Raw genomic sequence first — 19479 nt, 5'->3', positions numbered from 1 at the left:
ATATTTTTTTTTAAAGAAATTGTTGGCTGGTATCATTCATTTTTGTATTTAAAAATGGCTTCGGAAGTGGACTGCTCATAGTTACCGCTATCTTGCCGTGTAATGGTATATTTTGAGATGCTTTCTCCTAATGATCCAAAATGTCACATTCCGTACTTCCTTTAAAATCAGGGTGATCCTGGATTTAAGTTTGAGCACGTGGTGGTATAGTATTGCTGTATCCTCAAGGTGGAAATCATCACAAATTCACAAATTTTCTTTTACCACAAATAAATTACATCTTCAGACAGAGAAAATGACACATTGTTTTCAGTTTTACATTTGTTTAATTATGCGTTGCAGTCTAACCTTCGCAGTAGATTTATAGTTTCAGTATAGTTATAGTTTAAATCTTCCAAGGTTAGCCCTCCAGTAAACAAGCTTTGTTTAACAGAAAGTACCAGAGTACAATGCTGTATTTCTTTAGAGTCAGTGAAAGGCTATACAAAGGGCAGTGGAGAAATGCCAAAGGCAAACTTGCAGTGTCCGGCCTAGAGAAGGTCCTGAAAGCGCAAGTTTGGGCTTTGCCAAAGATGAGGGGCACATGAGAAGCTAAAAACATTAGCATGCAAGTCAACGGAGAACAGTGACCCCAATTTGGAGTTTTTGTAGTTTACTGTACATGTGTTGAGACCAAACAATCATAATATTTATATTTACAAAAATATCCAAGCAGCATTGAGATGTTCAGAAAAAACAAGAAAAAACCTTGACAGCAAGCGTGAAAGCCAGTTAGCCAGCCAGGCTATTTGTTAGAAATTCAAGAAAATTGTATCTGAGCAGAAGCATAACAAGACTTAGCGGTTGTGTGGGCTGGTGTGGTGCTGGCTCACAGCAGGACGTAGCGGGTGTTTGGGGTGGGTGGTGCTGGCTCACAGCAGGACGTAGCAGGTGTTTGGGGTGGGAGGTGCTGGCTCACAGCAGGACGTAGCAGGTGTTTGGGGTGGGAGGTGCTGGCTCACAGCAGGACGTAGCGGGTGTTTGGGGTGGCAGGTGCTGTCTCACAGCAGGACGTAGCGGGTGTGGCCAGCTCCACGCAGCTCACGCAGACGCTGACAGTGCCGCAGCATACTCAGCATGCCCTGGAAGCGCTTGTCCACTTTCAACTGTGTGAACTCCCGAATGTCTTCCTCCACCACAAAGAAATGACCTGCAAGTACACAAAACTATGTAAGTCCCAAAAAAATTGCCAGCAAATACACCAAACAGTCTGCAGATACACCAAACAAGCACTTTCTGCACAGACCCTTAATAAATGGCCTGCAAACATAGATTTTACATAGATTTACAGTTTATATTTAAATAAACACTTTGAGTCTGTATGAAACACAGCAAAAAGCAAGGTCTGTAACAACAAGAGGGCATATATTCATGTCTCCATGCTGCTCCCTTTAAGAAGCAGCCTTGCACAAGCTGTGATGCACTGATGACCAATGAGGGCAGAATGAAAGAGGCACCCTTGGTGTCCTTGGTCTCCTCGTCTTTAAAGCGCTGGTGAAGCTTGCGAGTCGCGTTAGTCAGGCTCTTAAGCGGCTGCTGCAAGATGCTGTATTTCCCCGTCACGGCCGCGTTGATGCTCTGTACCGCTACGTTGAGTTGGGTGTACGTCACACGACCCTTCATGTACCTGCAACAAAAAAAGGGGGATGCTAAATACCCATAGAATCATTGATGAAGGAGCCATACAAAATGTGGGCTGGAAAAAAGCTCAATGTTGGTGGCCCAAACAGTAGCGCACCCTGTTAGGGAGGGTTTCAGTTCGTGGGACTATCCTCAAATGATGTATTGGCACCACCTTTGGTCGATCGGACACCTGTAGTTTGTCAGCGTATCTGACTTTAATGACTGTGTGCCGGTAGACCTCCGAGTGGCGGTTGGCAGCATTATGAGCATTGACTCTGGAGGAGAAAAAGGATGCAGCGGCCATTTGACAGACCTATCAGTGCCACTGGGTGTTCCCAATTGTGAGAACCGGCCCAAGACAGCCCAGGAGTCATGAGTGGAATGTCCGTTCAAAAAACTTCAAAAGCAGTTTTATTTTGAAATCCAGTTGACTGTGCACTGGCAGGACTCACTGTGGAATGCTTTCGAACTCCTCAGTGGTGATGTACACCATTTCACGGATCTGGGTGCGAGAGGGTTTCTTCTGCGGGTTCTGCTCCCGGCCTTGCTGGGCCACATCTTGCTGACTCTGGGTTGAAGGTCTGTGAAGACAAGGGTGAGAGCAGGAGGAAAGCAAAATTAAAGCGAAATATTAACATTGTGATATGATGTGCCTTTTCCAGTTCCTCAGTAGCGTAAACCTGTGAAAACTAAATCTGCTTACTTGGCAGTTTGAAGGCCCTTCCTTGGCATGTGCAGGGGCATGTTGTCACGGAGATGATGTCCATCACGCAAGTCTTCCTGGAAGAACTCCTCAAGCTCCTGAAAGAGCACCGCCACATATCAATCACTGCCTTTCACCCTCCTGAAGCTGTGCTAGACCAATGAAAAAGCTGAATGTCATAAAGGCATTCGCTTGGATCTCCAACATATCTAAAAAGGTCCCAAAGACCGACTGAGCACCCTCCTCCAGACAGTTTGGTTCAGATCCAGCTGAGAGAAATACCCTGTAACAGCAGGAATGATAGTCTCCTGCCTGTTCTGGCCCCCAGGGGGTTGAATAAACTTTCCAATGCAGACATAACTGCAGATATCCAGCCCATATTCCAACACAGACTGCTCCCCTAACCCCTTTTAGATAACCTTTGTTTTTCCTCTTTCTTTCTTGGGATTTCCCTTCGCATAATGTTATAGCCATAGGTGTGTACAAACGGTTTGTATAGCGGTACTTTAGTTACAACTCAAATTATTGCTTGTTAGATTACCATTACAATTATTGATTATTCATGGTCCATTGCGCCTTCTAGGTGAAAATGCATCTCTAAAATTCCTGAGTTACACCACTTCTGTATGTCACTTTGGATATCTGGCAATTAATGCAATGTACACTTACACAACATATTGTGCTACATATATAAACAATGAATCAATGAAATGTGTTAAAATTCAGAAGCTTATGTAAAATATATTTTCAAATAGTGTACATGATATTCTACAATATTTAATAAATCTGGATTATGTGGTGTAAGAACCAAATACTTTGTATGCTTTACCTTCAAGCCGTTCAGCACGTCTCGTTGTTTAAAAACATGCTTTTCGAGCGTATCAAGGAGTCCGTTTATGGCGATGATATCCTTTCCTATCTTCACCAAAATATTAAGCTTGTCCTTTTCTTTGGCTGAAAGGAGAACACAGATGAAGGAGCGAGGCCAGTTCCTTTACAGTAACATTATATTCAAAAGCAGAGTCATCCGTGTCAGCTCAAATTCTGCACGTATGCCTTTACAGTGATGCAGGAATCACAATGTTCTCTATTTGGGTGCAGTAGGGAAGGCCAATGTTTAAATGGAAAAGTCCCCACATCTTTTCAAGATAAATAAATCTCAGAAATAATCAATAACAGGACATGATTATTCATAATAAAACAGGATGTATTAGATATAGGATCCGTACACAAGTAACCAGTACTTCTTCCCTTACCTAGCAGGTCAGCATAGTGTCATAAGCCTCTTGTTAAACATTACCCCCATTGCAGTACATACATCTTAAACGTGTCTCCTAACGTATGTTAACTAATTTAGTAAGCCGCTACAAAGCCAAGATGTTACAACACTTGTTTGGCCTCACAAGACAACAGGTACCTTATAAAAGCAGTTTATACTTAATTTTGATATGATCCCTAATGACTGGATGATAGTGACTGGAAGACAGAATGCAATATATACAGACCCTCTCCTTAAGTTTTTCAAAACTGCAACAATAACTGAAGATGCAAAAGTTACAATACACTTTTTAATTGTAAAATTATGATTCAATAAGTAATTATCTTCTCCCACACTGTGAGCTTGTAACAGTGCATACAATCAATTTTTTAACTGCAATACGCATGAATGTGCTGTTGCAATGTAGTACAAGAATGCCAGGATCCGACAATTAAGACTATTTAGATCAACTGCGCAAAGCTCTTGCAAGAACATTGCAGGGATGGAACAGAAAATGTAAAATCGCGTTTGAGTGGAAATTCGATATAAAATAACAATGATACGCTGGAAGGGGAATTGTTTAATTAGGTGCATACATTCACTCTTTTAAAATGCAAAACACTGCTGGAGGCCAGCATCGGCACAGTTCTTTTCTCTCTGGACCTAGAGGTACTGTAGCATCTTCAGAAACCAGCTCCCCATTTACCTGTACATGATTCGGGAATCTAGATGCAATTCAGCAGTACTTAGCTTTTTATTATAAACAGCAATCATAGACGTAGGACAGCGACTGTTCCCGTACCAATTGTGCGTAGCTCCAAGATTGTTCTGAGAGCAGATATTTTGTCATTTATCTGCTGGGTAAGTTCCACAACATCAGAGGAGTTCATCATTCTAAAAAAGACAATCAGCGTGGTTTTTTTAACACTCAGTTTATCCATTACCATTTTTCATGCCTAAACTTGTTGATTTAACTGATAAAACCATTGTGTTTTCCAGATACATATACTGGTAAACTGTTACTGGCTCTTTGTAAACAAAATGACAAACTTATTTCATCTTTCAGTCTCTTTCACAGTAGAACTTTGGATTTTATAGCAAACAAGGCTAAAGTAAAACTAAACTTGCAAATGCAAATGGGCTGGCTATACTTGCTACATTAGCTAACTATATTAGTTCGAGTGGAAAAAAATACTCACCAAATGGACTCGAAGAAATAAGCCAGAAATCTTGAATAGGTACGTAGCTATGAACAAACTACAGCGTTGCTAGCTTTGTTCGGCAGCTTAGCATACCGCTCATAACTTGCACATGCTTGACATTATTTAGCTAGGTGAAAAGCTAATGTTATTGTAGCGGATTACTGCTAGGTAGCTGGCTGGCTTCAAAGTCCGTCTTGCTAGATGGCCACTAGTTTATCAATTACTTACTCCTAAACACGCCTTTACATTCGAAATGCAGATGTTTCGCTTAAATCCAAGTGTTCGAGACAGTTGACGTGTTTCCAGAGACTGTAAAAAATACGTGTTTCACAAGGAGGGAGTCACATTTGAAACTTCCCGCAGTGTGAAACGTCTCCCAATCAGCGTTGTTTGATTTGATTGACACTTACTGCTCCAATCCGAGGCAAAATCCTTCGCAATGCTACCAAAAATAGCCAATAGGCACTTGCCAGAGGAGAACGCCTAACTGTCGCCTACTGTGGAGTTACATTTGTTTTTACCATGCGATCACAACTTTTAGCTTTGACTTTGTAATCAAAAATAATTTCTGGTGCACGGTGAACAAATCGCGTGGGCGGGATCTACGCGGAGGCGTAGGCGATGAGTCTCACTGGCGAGTCAACTGTAAGAGTCAGCTTGGCTACACAAGTTTTTTCCTTCACAAACTCATTTTAGCTAATTCAGCAATCGCCAAACGAACCCGCCAAGGATAACGCTTGTATTTACTCGTGTAAATTGATGTTGAAAAAAAGCTGATTTAATGTAGGCCGTCTCAACTGTGAGAATGATTCGCTTAATTATGACACTGTCATAATTAAATTCGCAATCAGTGTCGCATTATTATGACAGCACATAATTACAAACACTGCCAGGCATTGAGGACTTGCTGCAGTAATGTCCATTGCTGTGCTAAGACTGCTTGTCCATGGTTCTGAATGGGTTTTTAAAAATGTAAACACAACCCGCATTGATGGAGAGGGAAACCCCCCAATAACGTAGTTGGAATGACATTTATTTTGAATAATATCCATGTGTAATTCTGTTCACTATAAAAGCAGATACAAACCAACGTGCTTATGCAGTGATTTTTCTTTTCAGAAAAAGGAAATATAATGAATGTCTTATAACACAGGTAACTAAAAGCTACTTGTAAGTGTGCACTACAGGACCCATGGACTGCACATCAGAAAGAAATTTTATCAAAATGGTTTGGGCAACTTCTATTAACCAAAGTTCAACAAAATCCATGCACATTTGGCCACACATAAAACTGAATCTGACAAAAAAAAAAAAAAAAAAAAATCCACTCTGCAACAGCAGACTATACATAGTGTGACAAAGAGATAATGTGGGATGCAGAATGCAGATACCAAGTGCTGTTGAACCGCGCTTAATGTGCATGGTCCCCCTCACAAAAGAGATTTCCATCTCAGTGGGGTTTTTTTCCCCTAGTTAAATAAAGGTTAAATAAAAAAATAAATGTAAACATATCCTTATGCACAGTACATCCAGACCACTTCTTGCATGAGGTAGGATTTTTAAAAAAAAGATTGCAGATGACTGCTGGATATCCGTCCAAACAAGAAAAGATTCTCGGAGAGGTAGTCTTCAGATTCACTGTAGAAAAGGCAGCTCCTCTACACCTTAATAAGTTTGAAGTCTTCGGGGATCACAGGCGTGAATGCACGTTGGACAAAGGCCAGTTTCAGGCCTCTCAGCTTCCTCTCCAAGCGGACCTTGCCTACAGATGACAGCAGAATGATTCACATTGTCGAAGCCATATCTTCACTAAGTGTTTGAAAAAGATTGACAGTTTCCAGCCCAATCACAACGTAAATCCCGCCCAGTTCAATAAAAACCAGCCCAAATCATAACAGGGCTGGTTTTAGGGGGGGTTGTTGGATGCTGTTGATGGGGTGGGGGGAGGGGGTTGCGCTGCTGGATGCTGTCGACGGGGTGTGGGGGGGAGGGGGGGGTGTGGGCACGAGGAATTGCCTGTTATGCATTCCGCTAATTAAATCAACCAGCAGTAAACTGCATGAGAGAAACGGTACTGGTATTTTCTGTGCTAATTGTTTGGTAATACTGTTTTCACAATATTTTCTAAAACCCGCCTAATTTTTAAAAAAGTAGCCCAAATTTCATCTACCAGCCCAACGCTATTTTTCCCTGCCCAACGTAATCAAAAGGAGCCAAATTGGGCGGAAACCCGCCCAATATGGCAACACTGCATGCATATTTTGATATGCTGCCGCTCTCCAATTCTCACTAAACTTCAGAAAGGCACCATGGGTTGAACTAAAGACTCGCCAAGCTGCCAAACGTGCATAAAAGTCTTCCTACTTCCTGGTAATTCTCACAGCAATCTCAGCAGTATAGTCAGAGAGTATCTACCAATCATCAGTCTTGGGGCTCATTCCAATCACTTATTTTATCCACCTTTGCTTCTTTTTCTTGCATCCTGCCCTAGTATGGAAGGCCAAACAGGTCCAATATACGTAAAATTGGTATCTGGAATCGTGTTTTCAACGTGCTGTCAACAAGTGCATTCCAATCGCTTATTTTTACCTCCTTATACAGAGAATTACTGTTCATGGTTAGATAATTTTGGCAAAATGTTTATCCTCAAATGCATATTCCTAAAAGCCATACCTTCTGACCTTCCATACTAAGAAAGGAGGCAAGGAAAGGAAGCAAGGACGGACAAAATAAGGGATTGGAATGAGCCCATGCTCTTTTGGTTGTTAGCATCATACTCTGTGACTGGTGAAGCTCCTGTTTTTTTTTTTCTTCCAAAAAATAAGGTGACATTCAAGGCCATTTAATTCCTGTTATCTACGGGGTGTTTGAGGAAGTAATACAGTACATACACTTGCGAAGGCGTGAGAGCAGGCACTTGTAGAGGCCCTTATGCCGGGACATAACATAGAGGAAGGAAACACAGTACATCAGCTGCACTGCTTCATAGCGGAGGTCCACGGGTAGGGGTACTCCTGTGGGTGAAACAGAGAGAATCACACCTTCACATTAACAGGACACAGACTGAAATGAACCTATCGATGTGTGTGGAAAACCTGTGCTGAAGGTACTGAAGCAGGACACTCACCGCGGTTGTTCTGCCTGACAAGCAGGCTGGTGCACTTGGCCATCTCCCATATCACAAGCAGAAAGAAGGGAGGGTTCCTGTTCACCTTCTGACCAAAGGGCAGATTCTGGACGCATGCGTGAAATCTGCAGTAAACACATACATTCACCAGACCAGTCATGTTTCATCTGATGGATATCTGAGGTGAACACAGGACAGGAGTGAAATTAAGTTGAATGAGGCAAACGGAGAACAATGAACAGAGGAACCAGAGGTGAACAGGGTGAAGTAACCAGAGGATAGAGCTGAGCAGAGGCAATACAAGCTAATGACATGTAGCATCTCAAGAATTTCCACAGTATGTTTATTTTACCTTTATATAACCAGGTAACTTACTGATACGACTTTGACAATGACCTGGCTGAAAGACAAGAGCACTAAAAGTGATGATGTGACAGGAAATATGAAGTTTGTGCTACATTACGGTGCTATTACTGATGTGTCTGCTGTTGCTATCATTGTGAACCATATGACGACCAAAGAAGTCCTGTTATGTACCATGCATTGCAACAAACCCAGGGAGAATGTCCAACTATGTCCATACATATCTGAAGACTACAGTCTGGCCATGTGGAAATTTATTTATTTTTTACCTGTAGGATAGTATCAGATCATGTTATGGTGTTCTGTACCTGTAGGCCTGGAGTAGTACAAACTTGTAAACATTTTGACACACGGCCTTCTGGGAGTTCATCTGTAAAAACAGAGATGCATGCTCATTACTGGATGACATCACCAAAGGGCATGAAAACTAGGGCCAGCTGCCACAGCAGTAGAGACACCAAGCAATCTGGGCAAGTGAGAAAAGTCCTCTCACCTTCAAGTCAAGGAAAAGGGCGTGGCACTTCAGTCTGAGGACCGACAAGAGCTTCCTCTTCATCTGCTGCCCGGCATGTGGGATACAGCCACGTGTCAAGGTACTGCGCAGCGATAGGCCAGCATAACTGTGGAGGAGGACAGGGCCAGAGCAGCCCAGCATCACAAAGGAGAAGTGAGCGGGCGGCAGAGTAGTACAATGGGTAAGGAGCTGTGCTTGTAACTTCAAGGCCGCAGGTTCGACTTCCGGGCCGGATACTGCCGTTGTACCATTGAGCAAGGCACCTATCCTGCATTGCTTCAGTATATGTCCAGCTGTATAAATGGAGTGGACAGACTCACCAGGAGTAGTCAGTGTAGATGTCCAGAGTGGACAGACTCACCAGGAGTAGTCAGTGTAGATGTCCAGAGTGGACAGACTCACCAGGAGTAATCATTGTAGACGTCCAGCGTGGAGGTGTCCACCAAAAGACCACACCACGGAAACAAGGATCTGGAGGGAAGCACCTGGACATCCGAGCAGCCGTCAGCCAGGGGGAAATTCACCGCCACCTTCTGAGGGTTAATAAAACAGCCGTATTCGGCCACACCCCCCTGCAGAGTCCTGTTAATGCAAAGAGAAATGGTTCATCAACCAAAGCAGGTAAGAGACGGTAAGAGATCAAAGCAAAAGTGACAAGAAATTGAAGACAAAAAGAATCTCACTTGAGGAAGGTCTGCGCTTTGCCGAGATCAGGAGTGATGAGCAGGAAATCGTCAACCAACCTCATTAAGCACCTGATATATGAGACAGAGCAAGAGAGAGAAAGGGAGACAGAGAGAGAGAGATCCACACACACAATACACCTCAGACATCTTAAACATAAAACAAGCCAGATTTCTTTTCTGTCATAATATTAACACCATTAAAATGGGTACTTTTCCTACCCCAATAAATGTAGCTCTATAATGACAAAAAATTTCACCAACACTTGCTATCTAACTGGACATTGGAGAGAATTTGCACAGAAGAATGGGCAAAAATTCCAAAATATAAATGTGCAAAGCTCATACAGACACAGCCAAGAAGACTCAGAGCTGTAATTGCCTATCTACAAATGAGAAAAGCAAGTCTTTCATTAAAAAATATTCAATACAAAAACAGACTAGATTTTATTGTGTTGTTGAAGGGGTAAAAATATCTCATACATTAAAAAGTTCAATGAGGGAGTGAATTTTTACTTCCAAAGAGCACCACCATGCCACGCGCTGGTTAGACATAACCTGATGAACAAGGATAAACATTTCTGGTTTTTGTGTCAAAATTACATGCCACTTAATCACTGGCATATCAACATAAATGATTATTTTTTAATCAAAGCTCTAGAATTCCATCTTAAAATAAAATATGAACACATCCGTATTTTAGATCACTTATAGAAATTCATGGCAGTCCAAAGTAGGAAAATTCCCACAGGAAGCCTGGGAATGCGAGAACCATACCCTCCTCCGTCCAGCAGGGGTCTCAGTAGAGCATTCTCCATGTGCCCGTAGCACAGGCAGCACAGCAGTGTGGACACCACCGACCCCTGCGGGATCCCACGGCACTGCCGGAACATTCTGCAACAAGCATATCCATCAGCACCCACCGAATCACGCGTCGTAAAACGCACCGTGTTCCGAGCAGGCACTCACTTCTTTCCGAACTGAATGATGTAGTTTGAGAGCATCTGTTTGAAGAATTTCAGGACGTCTCTGCCATGAATTTCCGATGAGAAGTACTGAAAGTGCATCAAATTCACGTTTATGTCCATCACTGAACGTCTGCTTTTTCAAAACTTCCAAAAAATCACATGTCCTGAGATGTGGCATCATTAAAGAGAAAGCTTCGTTATGTGGCATCGTTATTGAGAAAGCTTCATATTCAGGTGAGCTGTTGCTTTCACCAATTAACGATCAGTCACCTGACGAAAGACCAGCCACTGGTGAAAACCAGGCACCTGGTTTTAAACAGAACGTAGACAAGGGCGCTGAACAGGGATTTTACTTGACAGAATTAGTGGGCCCTCCCTCACACCTGTTCCACCAATATGGCATCGTGAACCTTTCGCTCCCTCTGAAGGTCCATCACAAAGTCCTTCATGGACAGCTGTGTGTTTTCCAGCTTTCTTGCCTAACGTGAACACACATAAGCATGCAATGACACCCGCAGTTACATGGAATCGTACAAGCACACCAACACAGAAAAAGGTTGTTGGAATATATTTGGACTTTTCTGATGTTTACTACAACAGTAGTTGCTCCAGAGGTCCGCTGCACCTGTCGGCGGAAGACCTTCCTCAAAGTCTGGCTGGAATTTGCCCACACCTGGGCGTAGGAGCGCATTGAGAACTCCTCATCCAGGACCGGAGACAGGACCTCACTCACCACCTCCAGCAGCTTGTCATGGGGCAGGCTGTCATAGGCCCCACTCACATCCATCTAAGAGAGAACCAACCAATCACTCACATCCATCTGAGAGAACCAGACAATCACTCACATCCATTTGAGAGAGAACTTACCAATCACTCACATCCATCTGAGAGAGAACCAACAAATCACTCTCATCCAACTGAGAGAGAACCAGCCAATCACATCCATTTAAGAAAGAAGCAACCAGTCACACTGCACCAACAGAAGGGCTACAACATAACAACATACTGCATCAGCTCTGTCATCAGTCTTAAACCACTTTTTTCCATCACTCAACATCAGAATCTCACCTTCACGAAATACAGGGGGCAGGGGTTGTCCTTCTGAGCAGCTGCAAACTGACCCAGGACCCTGTGTATATCCTGAACCCCAAACACCGTGGCGCCCAGCAGGGAGGGTCTCTCCTCAACGCACACCCGCAGAACGTCATGCAGGTCCTTAACACTGGCCTGGAACTTCTGCAGGGGGGCAGGAGACACACACACACACATGCACACACACACACACACACGCACGTGTACACACACACGTGAACCCACACGCACACACACATGTACACACACATGCGCACACGCATGCGCACACGCATGCACACGTATCACACAGCAGGTAAAACACTCTGGGCCTCTCGGATGGTAAGAGTGACAAAGGTTTCAAAAGAAGCTGAGCTCCTACCCGTGCCTGCGCATCCTTCCTCACGACCCTGACGATAGGCCTCAGGCCGTCCTGCTTGGGAATGCAGCGTAGACGGGACACGACCGTGGATTTTTGGAGTGCCGTCCCCTGCTTGGCAGTCAGGGGTTCCCACTGCCCTTTTGAAAGCAGCTTGCTGTAACCAAAATTCATATTTCTGTTAAAGTTATAATAACAACGTCCTCCCATGGTCCACCTCAGAAAATATTTCAGCGGATGAGACGCACATAAGGGAGACCAGCGTGCTTCAAAATGGTGCGACGACACAGAACGTTTCAGACTGAAATTAATCGAGTCTGGAGTGAAACATCTTGGCCCTTCACTAGTCTATCTCTGGTGAGAAATGGGGTGAAGCGTTTGCTACCTGAAGCCCAGCTGCTGGAGCCTGTCCCAAACCTTGGCCCTGTAAAAGCGCAAGATGTTCTTCTGGCTGCCGCTCTCCGTGACGTAGAACACGGCCCGGACCAGGCCCACGACGTACCCCTCCAGCAGCCATTCCAGAAAGCGACCCAGCAGCCTCTCCCTGTATCGGTGCTCACTTGCAGGAATGCGGCCTGATACACGCAGAGGGACAAAGCCAACTCAGCCGCACAGCAGGTACTTTCATTACAGGTGAGTAAGTGCAGTTTTCAAAGACCTTCAAGGGTAATTTGTGCACATTTTCAAGGACCTCTTAATGAAACTCATTTAAAGAACACACTGCTCAATGTCTGGCTCTCACACTCTGTCCACTCATCCTCAAACACACACAATTTAATTCCCAGTTGATGAGCTCTTTGACTTCTGATTCAAAGATTGAGCGGTGAACGCTACAACATTCTTGCGAAATGGTGAAAAAGTTTTGTCGCCATTAACACTCTCTGTCTATGTGAAGCATGAATACACTGCTCTTACCAGTTTTACTGATCTTGAGCCAGTCGCAGTCCTTCACCCTCATCTTCCACACCAGTTCAGAGAGGGAGAGGCGGTCAAACCTGCCCATGGACAGGAAGGCCTTCACGCGAGACAGGAAGTGAACACGGTTGTGGGCGGAGCCCCAGAGCTCCTTAGGAACCACCCAGCAGAGGCACTGGCGGACAAAGCAGTAAACGCTGAAGGGCGAAGAGTGCAGAGCCAGGAGGGCGCTCAGGTCCTCGGCTTGCCCGACAGCCACAGGGCAGGTCTTTTGCAGAAGGCTGACGTAAGAAAACCTCCGGTGTCGGAGGAGGAACTGGTCAAAAGTGGCCACCATGTTGTGGAAGCGTTTGGGCAGTTTTTTCGTCGTCCCGTCTTGGCCGCCCAAGCGCGGCGCCCTGTCGAAGAAGATGAGCCGCACCAGGTCCCGGCCCTGCAGGCGCTTCCCGCCCTCGGCTCCTCCCCTCTGTTTCCTGTCGCGCAGGAAGCCTTTCAGGCCCCGCCCCCTGTACATCAGGCCACGGGTGCAAATGAAAGTACGGGAAGGGGAACGGGGGTTAAATGCTCCCACCCTCCAGTAAGGACCCCCCTCCTGCTGGTCAGCGGCCCCCTTCCAGCAGCTCTCGGCCCTCTGTCCATTTACCTCGCACTGGTTTCTCATCCGTTTGGGAACTGGCCCAATGTCTGCAGCCTCCCCCTCGTTCTCTCTATCCTCTTTCCGTTCAATAACATTCTGTTTCCCCAGAACTCTTTTCCTCTTCCTTTTTCTCCTCCTATCAGAGGCCCTGCCAGCACTCTTCTTCTGTGTGTGACCACCGACGTGACCTGCTCTGTACCTGTGCAGTGTCGGCAGCAACCTGGGTCTGCTCTTGACAAACTGGAATGTGGAATGAGTTTCCATAGTGACGCAGCTATAGAAGGGCACCCCGCACAACTGCAATAGGCAGGAGGGAGGCACCGTCACAAACACGGCGCAGCTCTCCAGCAGGTACTTGGTGACGTCGGTACCCAGTCGTTCATTGACAGTCTTCCATAACTTGCTGAAGTTGATGAAGCCGGTGTTTTGCGTGATATCACCATGGAGGCGCAGCTGGTCAGCTCCCCTGTGCTCCAGTGTGTACCCCAGGCACAGAACATTGCTCCTCTTCTTCTTCTTAGCACAGTTCACCACAAAAGCCAGCAGCTCCGACAGCGTTGAAATCTACACGAAAAGGACACAAACGCTGAAAATTAAACCAATCGACGTTCAGATGTAAACCTATTAGGATACAGAGCAGCTTTCAATTCACATTAGAGCCCAACTAATTATGCATGTTCAGGTCCGATGGCAATAAAATTACCCAAAACCTGACGAATTTTATAAACATAATAATGTAAAATTATTATACCCTAATGTAGGAGGACCAGAGTCAGACAAAAGTTTGAATGACTGATGACGCTACTTTTGATGCATCCCTTCTCCAGCGTTCCCAACGTTCAGTTAAAAACTTACCTGTTGGCTGCTTGCCACGTGTTGGTGCAGCAATTTGTCTGTACAAATAAACACTCTTCTGGCGAACGTTTTGATATAGTTGCTGTCAGATGGCTCAATTAAAGAGGCTTTCTTTCCATCTTTGTACACTATGCTTTGCGAAAACTCCTCGATGTTCAGCACAACAGGATAAACTGATCGCAGAATACAAAGCACGCGAGACAGGTCGCAGTCTACCATGTTCCTAAAAAAAATTAAATGAGATGTTCCTAAATAGCGAACAATCACACACTTTCGTTAAAACACGAGTAGATTTCGCTTTTTTCTAAGCAACGCCTCCCTACCGCGCTTGAGCAATCTTCTCCAACCATAAAGGATTTTACATAAACGTCCATTCAAAACTCGCAGATCTCGGCAAAGAGGAGGGGCTGAGAACCACGAGAGACCCAAGCCGCTAGATTTTCTGTCAGTTGTGCCGAGTGTGCCCCATACAGCGTATTTCAGTGGTGTGCCCACAGAACTTCTGCGCAGTGCGTTGAGCAATTGACCATGACAGGTTTAGCTTGTTAATTCTTCTTTCATCTTGGGGCAAAGATCTCGGCGTGTTTGTACCAAATGTCCGCTAAAGAAGTGTATTGCCCCTAGAGGCGGGCAAAAAAAATGTTCTCATATAGGAGGCCATATGATATTTTTTTACGAAACATAAATGTATTTCAAGACACATTCTTGGCTAAGTTTGGCAATAATTTGCTGTTTGTATTTTTTGTTTTCATTTGTATACTTTTTATTTTTATTTTAAGCACTGAAATGTGAATTCAGCCGATTATTTTTTCAATGTACACAGGCTTTTCTGGGATGTTTTTTGCTCTGGGGATTGAACCACATCAGTAGATTGAATCTGAGCTACAGTAATAACCATGTCACATGCTCTAATCAAAAGACAGCAAGTCTGAATCGATAAGTATACACAGTCAAAATTAGTATGGTGGTCATATATAAAATCAACAGAATTACATTTTTGATTATGTTAATTCCCTGCTTAAGTTCTTGTAAATTAAAGTAATAGAGTTGCATCAACACACAAGTATTTTATCTGGCTATATAAACACTGGGGAAATTAGCAAAGCAGTTTGCCTGGCAGCTAAATGAGCTCATTCTAATGATAACCTAAGTTGCTAAGTCAGAGTTGTCATTACTATGGTTACAAAAGGGCATGACACATGGCAAAAAGGTCAATGAAATTGACCAGAACAAGAGCCTCCAGAACAGAGCCGTATCGCCAAACTGCACTGCCTTTTTACGATTAATAATAAAGATTTTAACTCAACAGACAACAGTGGTCCTGAATGAATGATAGTAAAGAATAACTAATCTCGAAACAAATTATTATAGCAAACAAATCAAACAAAACACCGATTCAGATTGGATCTGTTTTTTGTTTTTATGAGAATACAAAATGCATTTGTTATTCCCCATTAGTTACAAAGTTCAGACCAAGATTTTGTTAACACAGTTAAAGAGTATCAAAAACATCAAAGAAAACTTAATAGGTAAAAATACAAACAAAATCTGATTGTGTCATTTTGATTTCAGCAATAAACATTTTTAATAAAGATATTTTTTTCTCTAGGCATCAGCTGAAGCTGGCATTTCTTGCTTACCTCTCCATTAAAGATGCTGTGCCCCAAACAAAACAGAAACAGAGCAAATAACATTTAAAAATAGGGCTGATAACGTTCCAGACAGGTGTTCTTATGAATTAACATTTTTTCAAAAAACATTTGCACATTGACTTGAAAATTATGAAGAGTGCTCAAAACTGTGTGCACGTTTGGTGATTGAATATCAATAAAAAGTCAGACTTAAAAAAAAAAAATCTATCTAAGGTTATGATTTATTTTAATGTTAGATCACAGCCTTTAATAATACAGTAGGCCTACACATTATCTGCTCTTGTAGAAAGACACTATGTGCTGAATGGAAGGGCCTAAAGAACTAACGCAAGCTGAATAATGATCATTTGATAGATTGTTACTCACCCTTAGAGCATCCAATTTTTCTAAGCTGCTTGGATTTTACAAACCAAACTCACTATTTCAAAATCAAATACAATTATCAGTGATACGAAGAGACTAAGTGTGATGTCCATTCTGTATACCTGTCCACATACATATAGTCAAGGTGGGTTGAGCAGTCAGTGAACAATCAATTGGATATTTGTAGTGGAAATCAAATGTCAGTTAGCATTGCGACCTCACGCCCTTGAGAAGCAATGAGAGCGCGATCAATTCCCTCAGCTGTGGACCTTGGTCTTTAGATCAGCAGGCTAAATGCTTATCATGTGAAAAACCCACAGCCCACCCCACCCATCTGTTATATATGCCCTGATTTTTCTATGGGTGATACAGGCATATACACAGGGAAGGCCTTTACTTTGGGAATACCAGGCTCTTCATGAGAAAGGAAAGATATGCGTCTTCTCCTTTAACTGCATGGAGGCAGCCAGGTACAATATTCCATGGCAAACCATAAGGCCGTGATGTGATCTATCTGAGACAAAATGGCCTCCTTCTCTCTTCTTTTAGCACTCCACTACTTTCAGCATTCAATGGTACAGCAGATACAATACAATCCATGAAAATACATAAGAACAATATGTAACAGTGCAAAATAATAGTGACAACTTCTCCCTAGTGCTTTCACTTGGGGAAAGACTTCATTACTGTATGCTACTGAGAGAAATACACATGGAAACATGGAAACATATACATATATACAAGCAGGTGCATTAGCTCTCAAAAAAAACAAAAAAACATTTGACTTAATTTAAGACTCCCTTAAATTGTTTTGCTTTTTTTTGTGTTTTTTTTTGGCCCAAAATATATTTGGGCCACATTTACACGCCAAAATAATTTGCTGCAATATAAAAACATCCCAATACCCAAAATATATTTTCCATGTTGTACAGGCATCCATACAGGTGTGTAGTGAATCTTTGCAGAAGAGCATTCAGACATAGAAAATTTGTCTGAATAGCAGGGGCATCTACAAATGTATGACACAGCATTGATCGTTGGCTGACTAATAGTGCACCATGAAATATTCCTACTGAATGTAAACACATTTCTTATTAAAATGATTATGATTAAATGAAGGCACTTCACTTAAAAATGACATTTTTGTTCCCCTAGATATACAGAAGGGGGCGCTCTAGTCCACTCTCAAAGCAATTTCATTCAGGCTGGAGGAAAAATGTCTTTCATATGCATACTGTTGTGGTATTCCTTTTTAGGGAAAAAGACCATATTCTAACATTGGTTTTTCAAGCCTATTTTTCTGACTAAACTATATGAGTACCTGTGTGCTTCATTTTTCTTGGAATTTGTGTCTACAAATAAACCCAACATATAACATCCTTAAATTAGAGGAATGTGAACTTTATAGTTCCTAAAAAAGGTTGGGATCGAAGTCAGAGGCCAGCGTGTAATCACATAACTGGTTTTGAAATTATTCTTGGTCCATCCACGCTAGATCATGGTAATTAAAATCATAACTGGGAATAAAGAGACACCCACAAATCCCATCTGTAAAGGGTTTAGTGTATCAACACATTCAACTAAGTGTAGTGTGCAAAAATAAAAGAAAGGAAAGGCCTTGATGTAAGAGGGACAATGAGTACATGCGAAAATGAGGGGACCACACAGGTGTGGTTATCCATTAATTAAGCAAATCACTTCCCAGCATACACATGCATATAAATGTTTGTTTTCTTGATTATGGCAAGCATGGCTCAAATAGTTGCTGCAGCACTAGCATGGAATGTAATTGAATTCATGGGGGGTGGCATTGTCACCAAAAAAAATGCCATCAGTGGGCATCAGATTGTCAAGTTAAAGTTCTATGTACAGTATAAGGGGAAATGTGCAAACAACTGCAGTTCAATTGACTGCACAGTTCAACCTGTGGTGAAAGCTGCCAGTTGTATTAAAAACAATGGTGGCCCAACTCAACATTAAGTGACTTCAAATCGATGTTTTCATTTTATGTTCAGTACCTGTAATTATCTATTACAATACCACATAATTTAACAATAAAAAATATTTTACAAATTCAAAAACTTAATCCTTAAAAAATATTTGAGAGAACTAACACATATTGATACAATAAATTGTATTTAGTGGTAAGGTCAGAGCCATTTACCAGTATCATTTAAATTGTTCATAAAAAGGTGCAAATATCACAACCTTGTACTAAATATAATTTAAATTAACTGATTGTAAGTTTGATGTAAATTTGAGTTTGCTGCAATGGGAATCATTTTTTAGCAGTTGAAGACCAAAATTCACTTCCTTTTTTTGTTGCAACTAATATGTGGCCATTAATCTGGTCCTCAGTTTTATGTCCATGGGTCGTTAAAAAGCTGTTATAACCATAGCCAGCAGTGTAGTGAGCCTGTTGGGAACTACTGGCTAAACCAGATTCCCTCAAAGTTCAGAGGCTGACACTGATGAATATTCCTGGGTTTGTCTTAAGGCAATGAGACTGTCATCTGGCTATAAAACAGACGCAATGCATAATATTTTCAGTGCTTAAGACTGATATAGCTTTGATTAAATGGGTGCAGTGTACCCCCCCCCCCCCCCCCCCCCCCCCCGGTTTGGATGAGGGCATGGTTTCCGGTTTGCAGGTCCAGGCTGTCTCAGTGTAGAGACAGCCTGGACCTGCATCCCTCAGTGTAGATGGAGGAGAGCTGGCTGGGGCAGCGGTCGAAGGCGGTGACCTGCAGGAAGTGGCTTTCGTCTGTCATTCCTTGCATTGGATCCCCCAGAAAGTCCTGGTATCCCCCCTGGAGGTCATACACTGTGAAAACACACACATAACAAACGATGTTGTGGCATGTACAGATGGGACAGCATGAGGCTTTAGTCTTGTGCACTGCTTTGTCCATCCGGCATTCCAGGGAATCTCCTTTTAAGTAGTCACTCTAGAGAAAGGGTGCAGCACACAGTACTAAGTGAATGGAATGTAATGGAATTAAAGGAATCATACGAAACATACAACTATGTTTACATGGAAATAGATGAGCTGGGTGTGCAACTGTCACAAAATACGTGCATCAACCATTTTTGTTGACGAGTAATAAGTGTAGGGCCAATGGAAGTA

General features: G+C 42.9%; 3 protein-coding genes across 5 annotated transcripts in view; all 3 read right to left on the bottom strand.

The window, feature by feature from the left end:
• Window positions 1-17: 17 nt before the first annotated feature.
• On the bottom strand, window positions 18-5126 carry ska1 (spindle and kinetochore associated complex subunit 1). Its single transcript, XM_064308338.1, has 7 exons — window positions 4823-5126; window positions 4426-4517; window positions 3195-3319; window positions 2366-2463; window positions 2115-2243; window positions 1497-1666; window positions 18-1189 (listed from the first exon to the last, which is right to left on the bottom strand). Exons 2-7 carry the CDS (start codon window positions 4514-4516, stop codon window positions 1041-1043), a joined length of 762 nt encoding a protein of 253 aa, XP_064164408.1. The 5' UTR covers window position 4517; window positions 4823-5126; the 3' UTR covers window positions 18-1040.
• Window positions 5127-5595: 469 nt separating this feature from the next.
• tert (telomerase reverse transcriptase) lies at window positions 5596-14897 on the bottom strand. Of its 3 annotated transcripts, none has more exons than XM_064308329.1 (16): window positions 14338-14897; window positions 12846-14046; window positions 12316-12505; window positions 11934-12087; window positions 11549-11716; window positions 11073-11267; window positions 10864-10959; window positions 10482-10567; window positions 10290-10406; window positions 9513-9584; window positions 9232-9411; window positions 8809-8935; window positions 8624-8685; window positions 7953-8077; window positions 7717-7839; window positions 5596-6587 (listed from the first exon to the last, which is right to left on the bottom strand). In XM_064308329.1, the coding sequence occupies exons 1-16, from the start codon at window positions 14554-14556 to the stop codon at window positions 6484-6486; spliced, it is 3219 nt and encodes a 1072-aa protein (XP_064164399.1). In that variant the 5' UTR covers window positions 14557-14897; the 3' UTR covers window positions 5596-6483. The 3 variants fall into 3 exon arrangements, with proteins under 3 accessions (XP_064164399.1, XP_064164400.1, XP_064164401.1); XM_064308330.1 differs by having other exon boundaries at window positions 11106-11267; window positions 14338-14896; XM_064308331.1 differs by lacking the exon at window positions 10864-10959 and having other exon boundaries at window positions 11106-11267.
• Window positions 14898-19015: 4118 nt separating this feature from the next.
• glis3 (GLIS family zinc finger 3) overlaps window positions 19016-19479 on the bottom strand; it is a 35089-nt gene continuing 34625 nt past the window's right edge. Inside the window, exon 12 of the mRNA XM_064308926.1 lies at window positions 19016-19176. Within this exon, the coding sequence (XP_064164996.1) occupies window positions 19016-19176 (161 nt within the window). The remainder of the gene's footprint in view (window positions 19177-19479) is intronic.

This window comes from Anguilla rostrata, chromosome 14, assembly GCF_018555375.3.
Source record: "Anguilla rostrata isolate EN2019 chromosome 14, ASM1855537v3, whole genome shotgun sequence".
Classification (NCBI taxonomy): Eukaryota; Metazoa; Chordata; class Actinopteri; order Anguilliformes; family Anguillidae; genus Anguilla; species Anguilla rostrata.
The sequence above is the reverse complement of the archived record's forward strand: the minus strand, read 5'-3'. Positions and strand labels throughout refer to the sequence as shown.

Bases quoted from the DNA above. Each gene is read 5' to 3' on its own strand.
- ska1 (XM_064308338.1), bottom strand. From the start codon at position 4,516: ATGATGAACTCCTCTGATGTTGTGGAACTTACCCAGCAGATAAATGAC. The intron at 1,667-2,114 runs GTGAGTCCTGCC...TTTTTGTTGCAG, and splicing joins GAGTTCGAAAGCATTCCACA to GTACATGAAGGGTCGTGTGA. The intron at 1,190-1,496 runs GTGCCTCTTTCA...GTGTACTTGCAG, and splicing joins GGAGACCAAGGACACCAAGG to GTCATTTCTTTGTGGTGGAG.
- tert (XM_064308329.1), bottom strand. From the start codon at position 14,556: ATGGTAGACTGCGACCTGTCTCGCGTGCTTTGTATTCTGCGATCAGTT. The intron at 12,088-12,315 runs GTAGCAAACGCT...TTTTGGTTACAG, and splicing joins CTCCAGCAGCTGGGCTTCAG to CAAGCTGCTTTCAAAAGGGC. The intron at 10,960-11,072 runs GTAAACATCAGA...TGTTCACGTTAG, and splicing joins CTGGAGCAACTACTGTTGTA to GCAAGAAAGCTGGAAAACAC.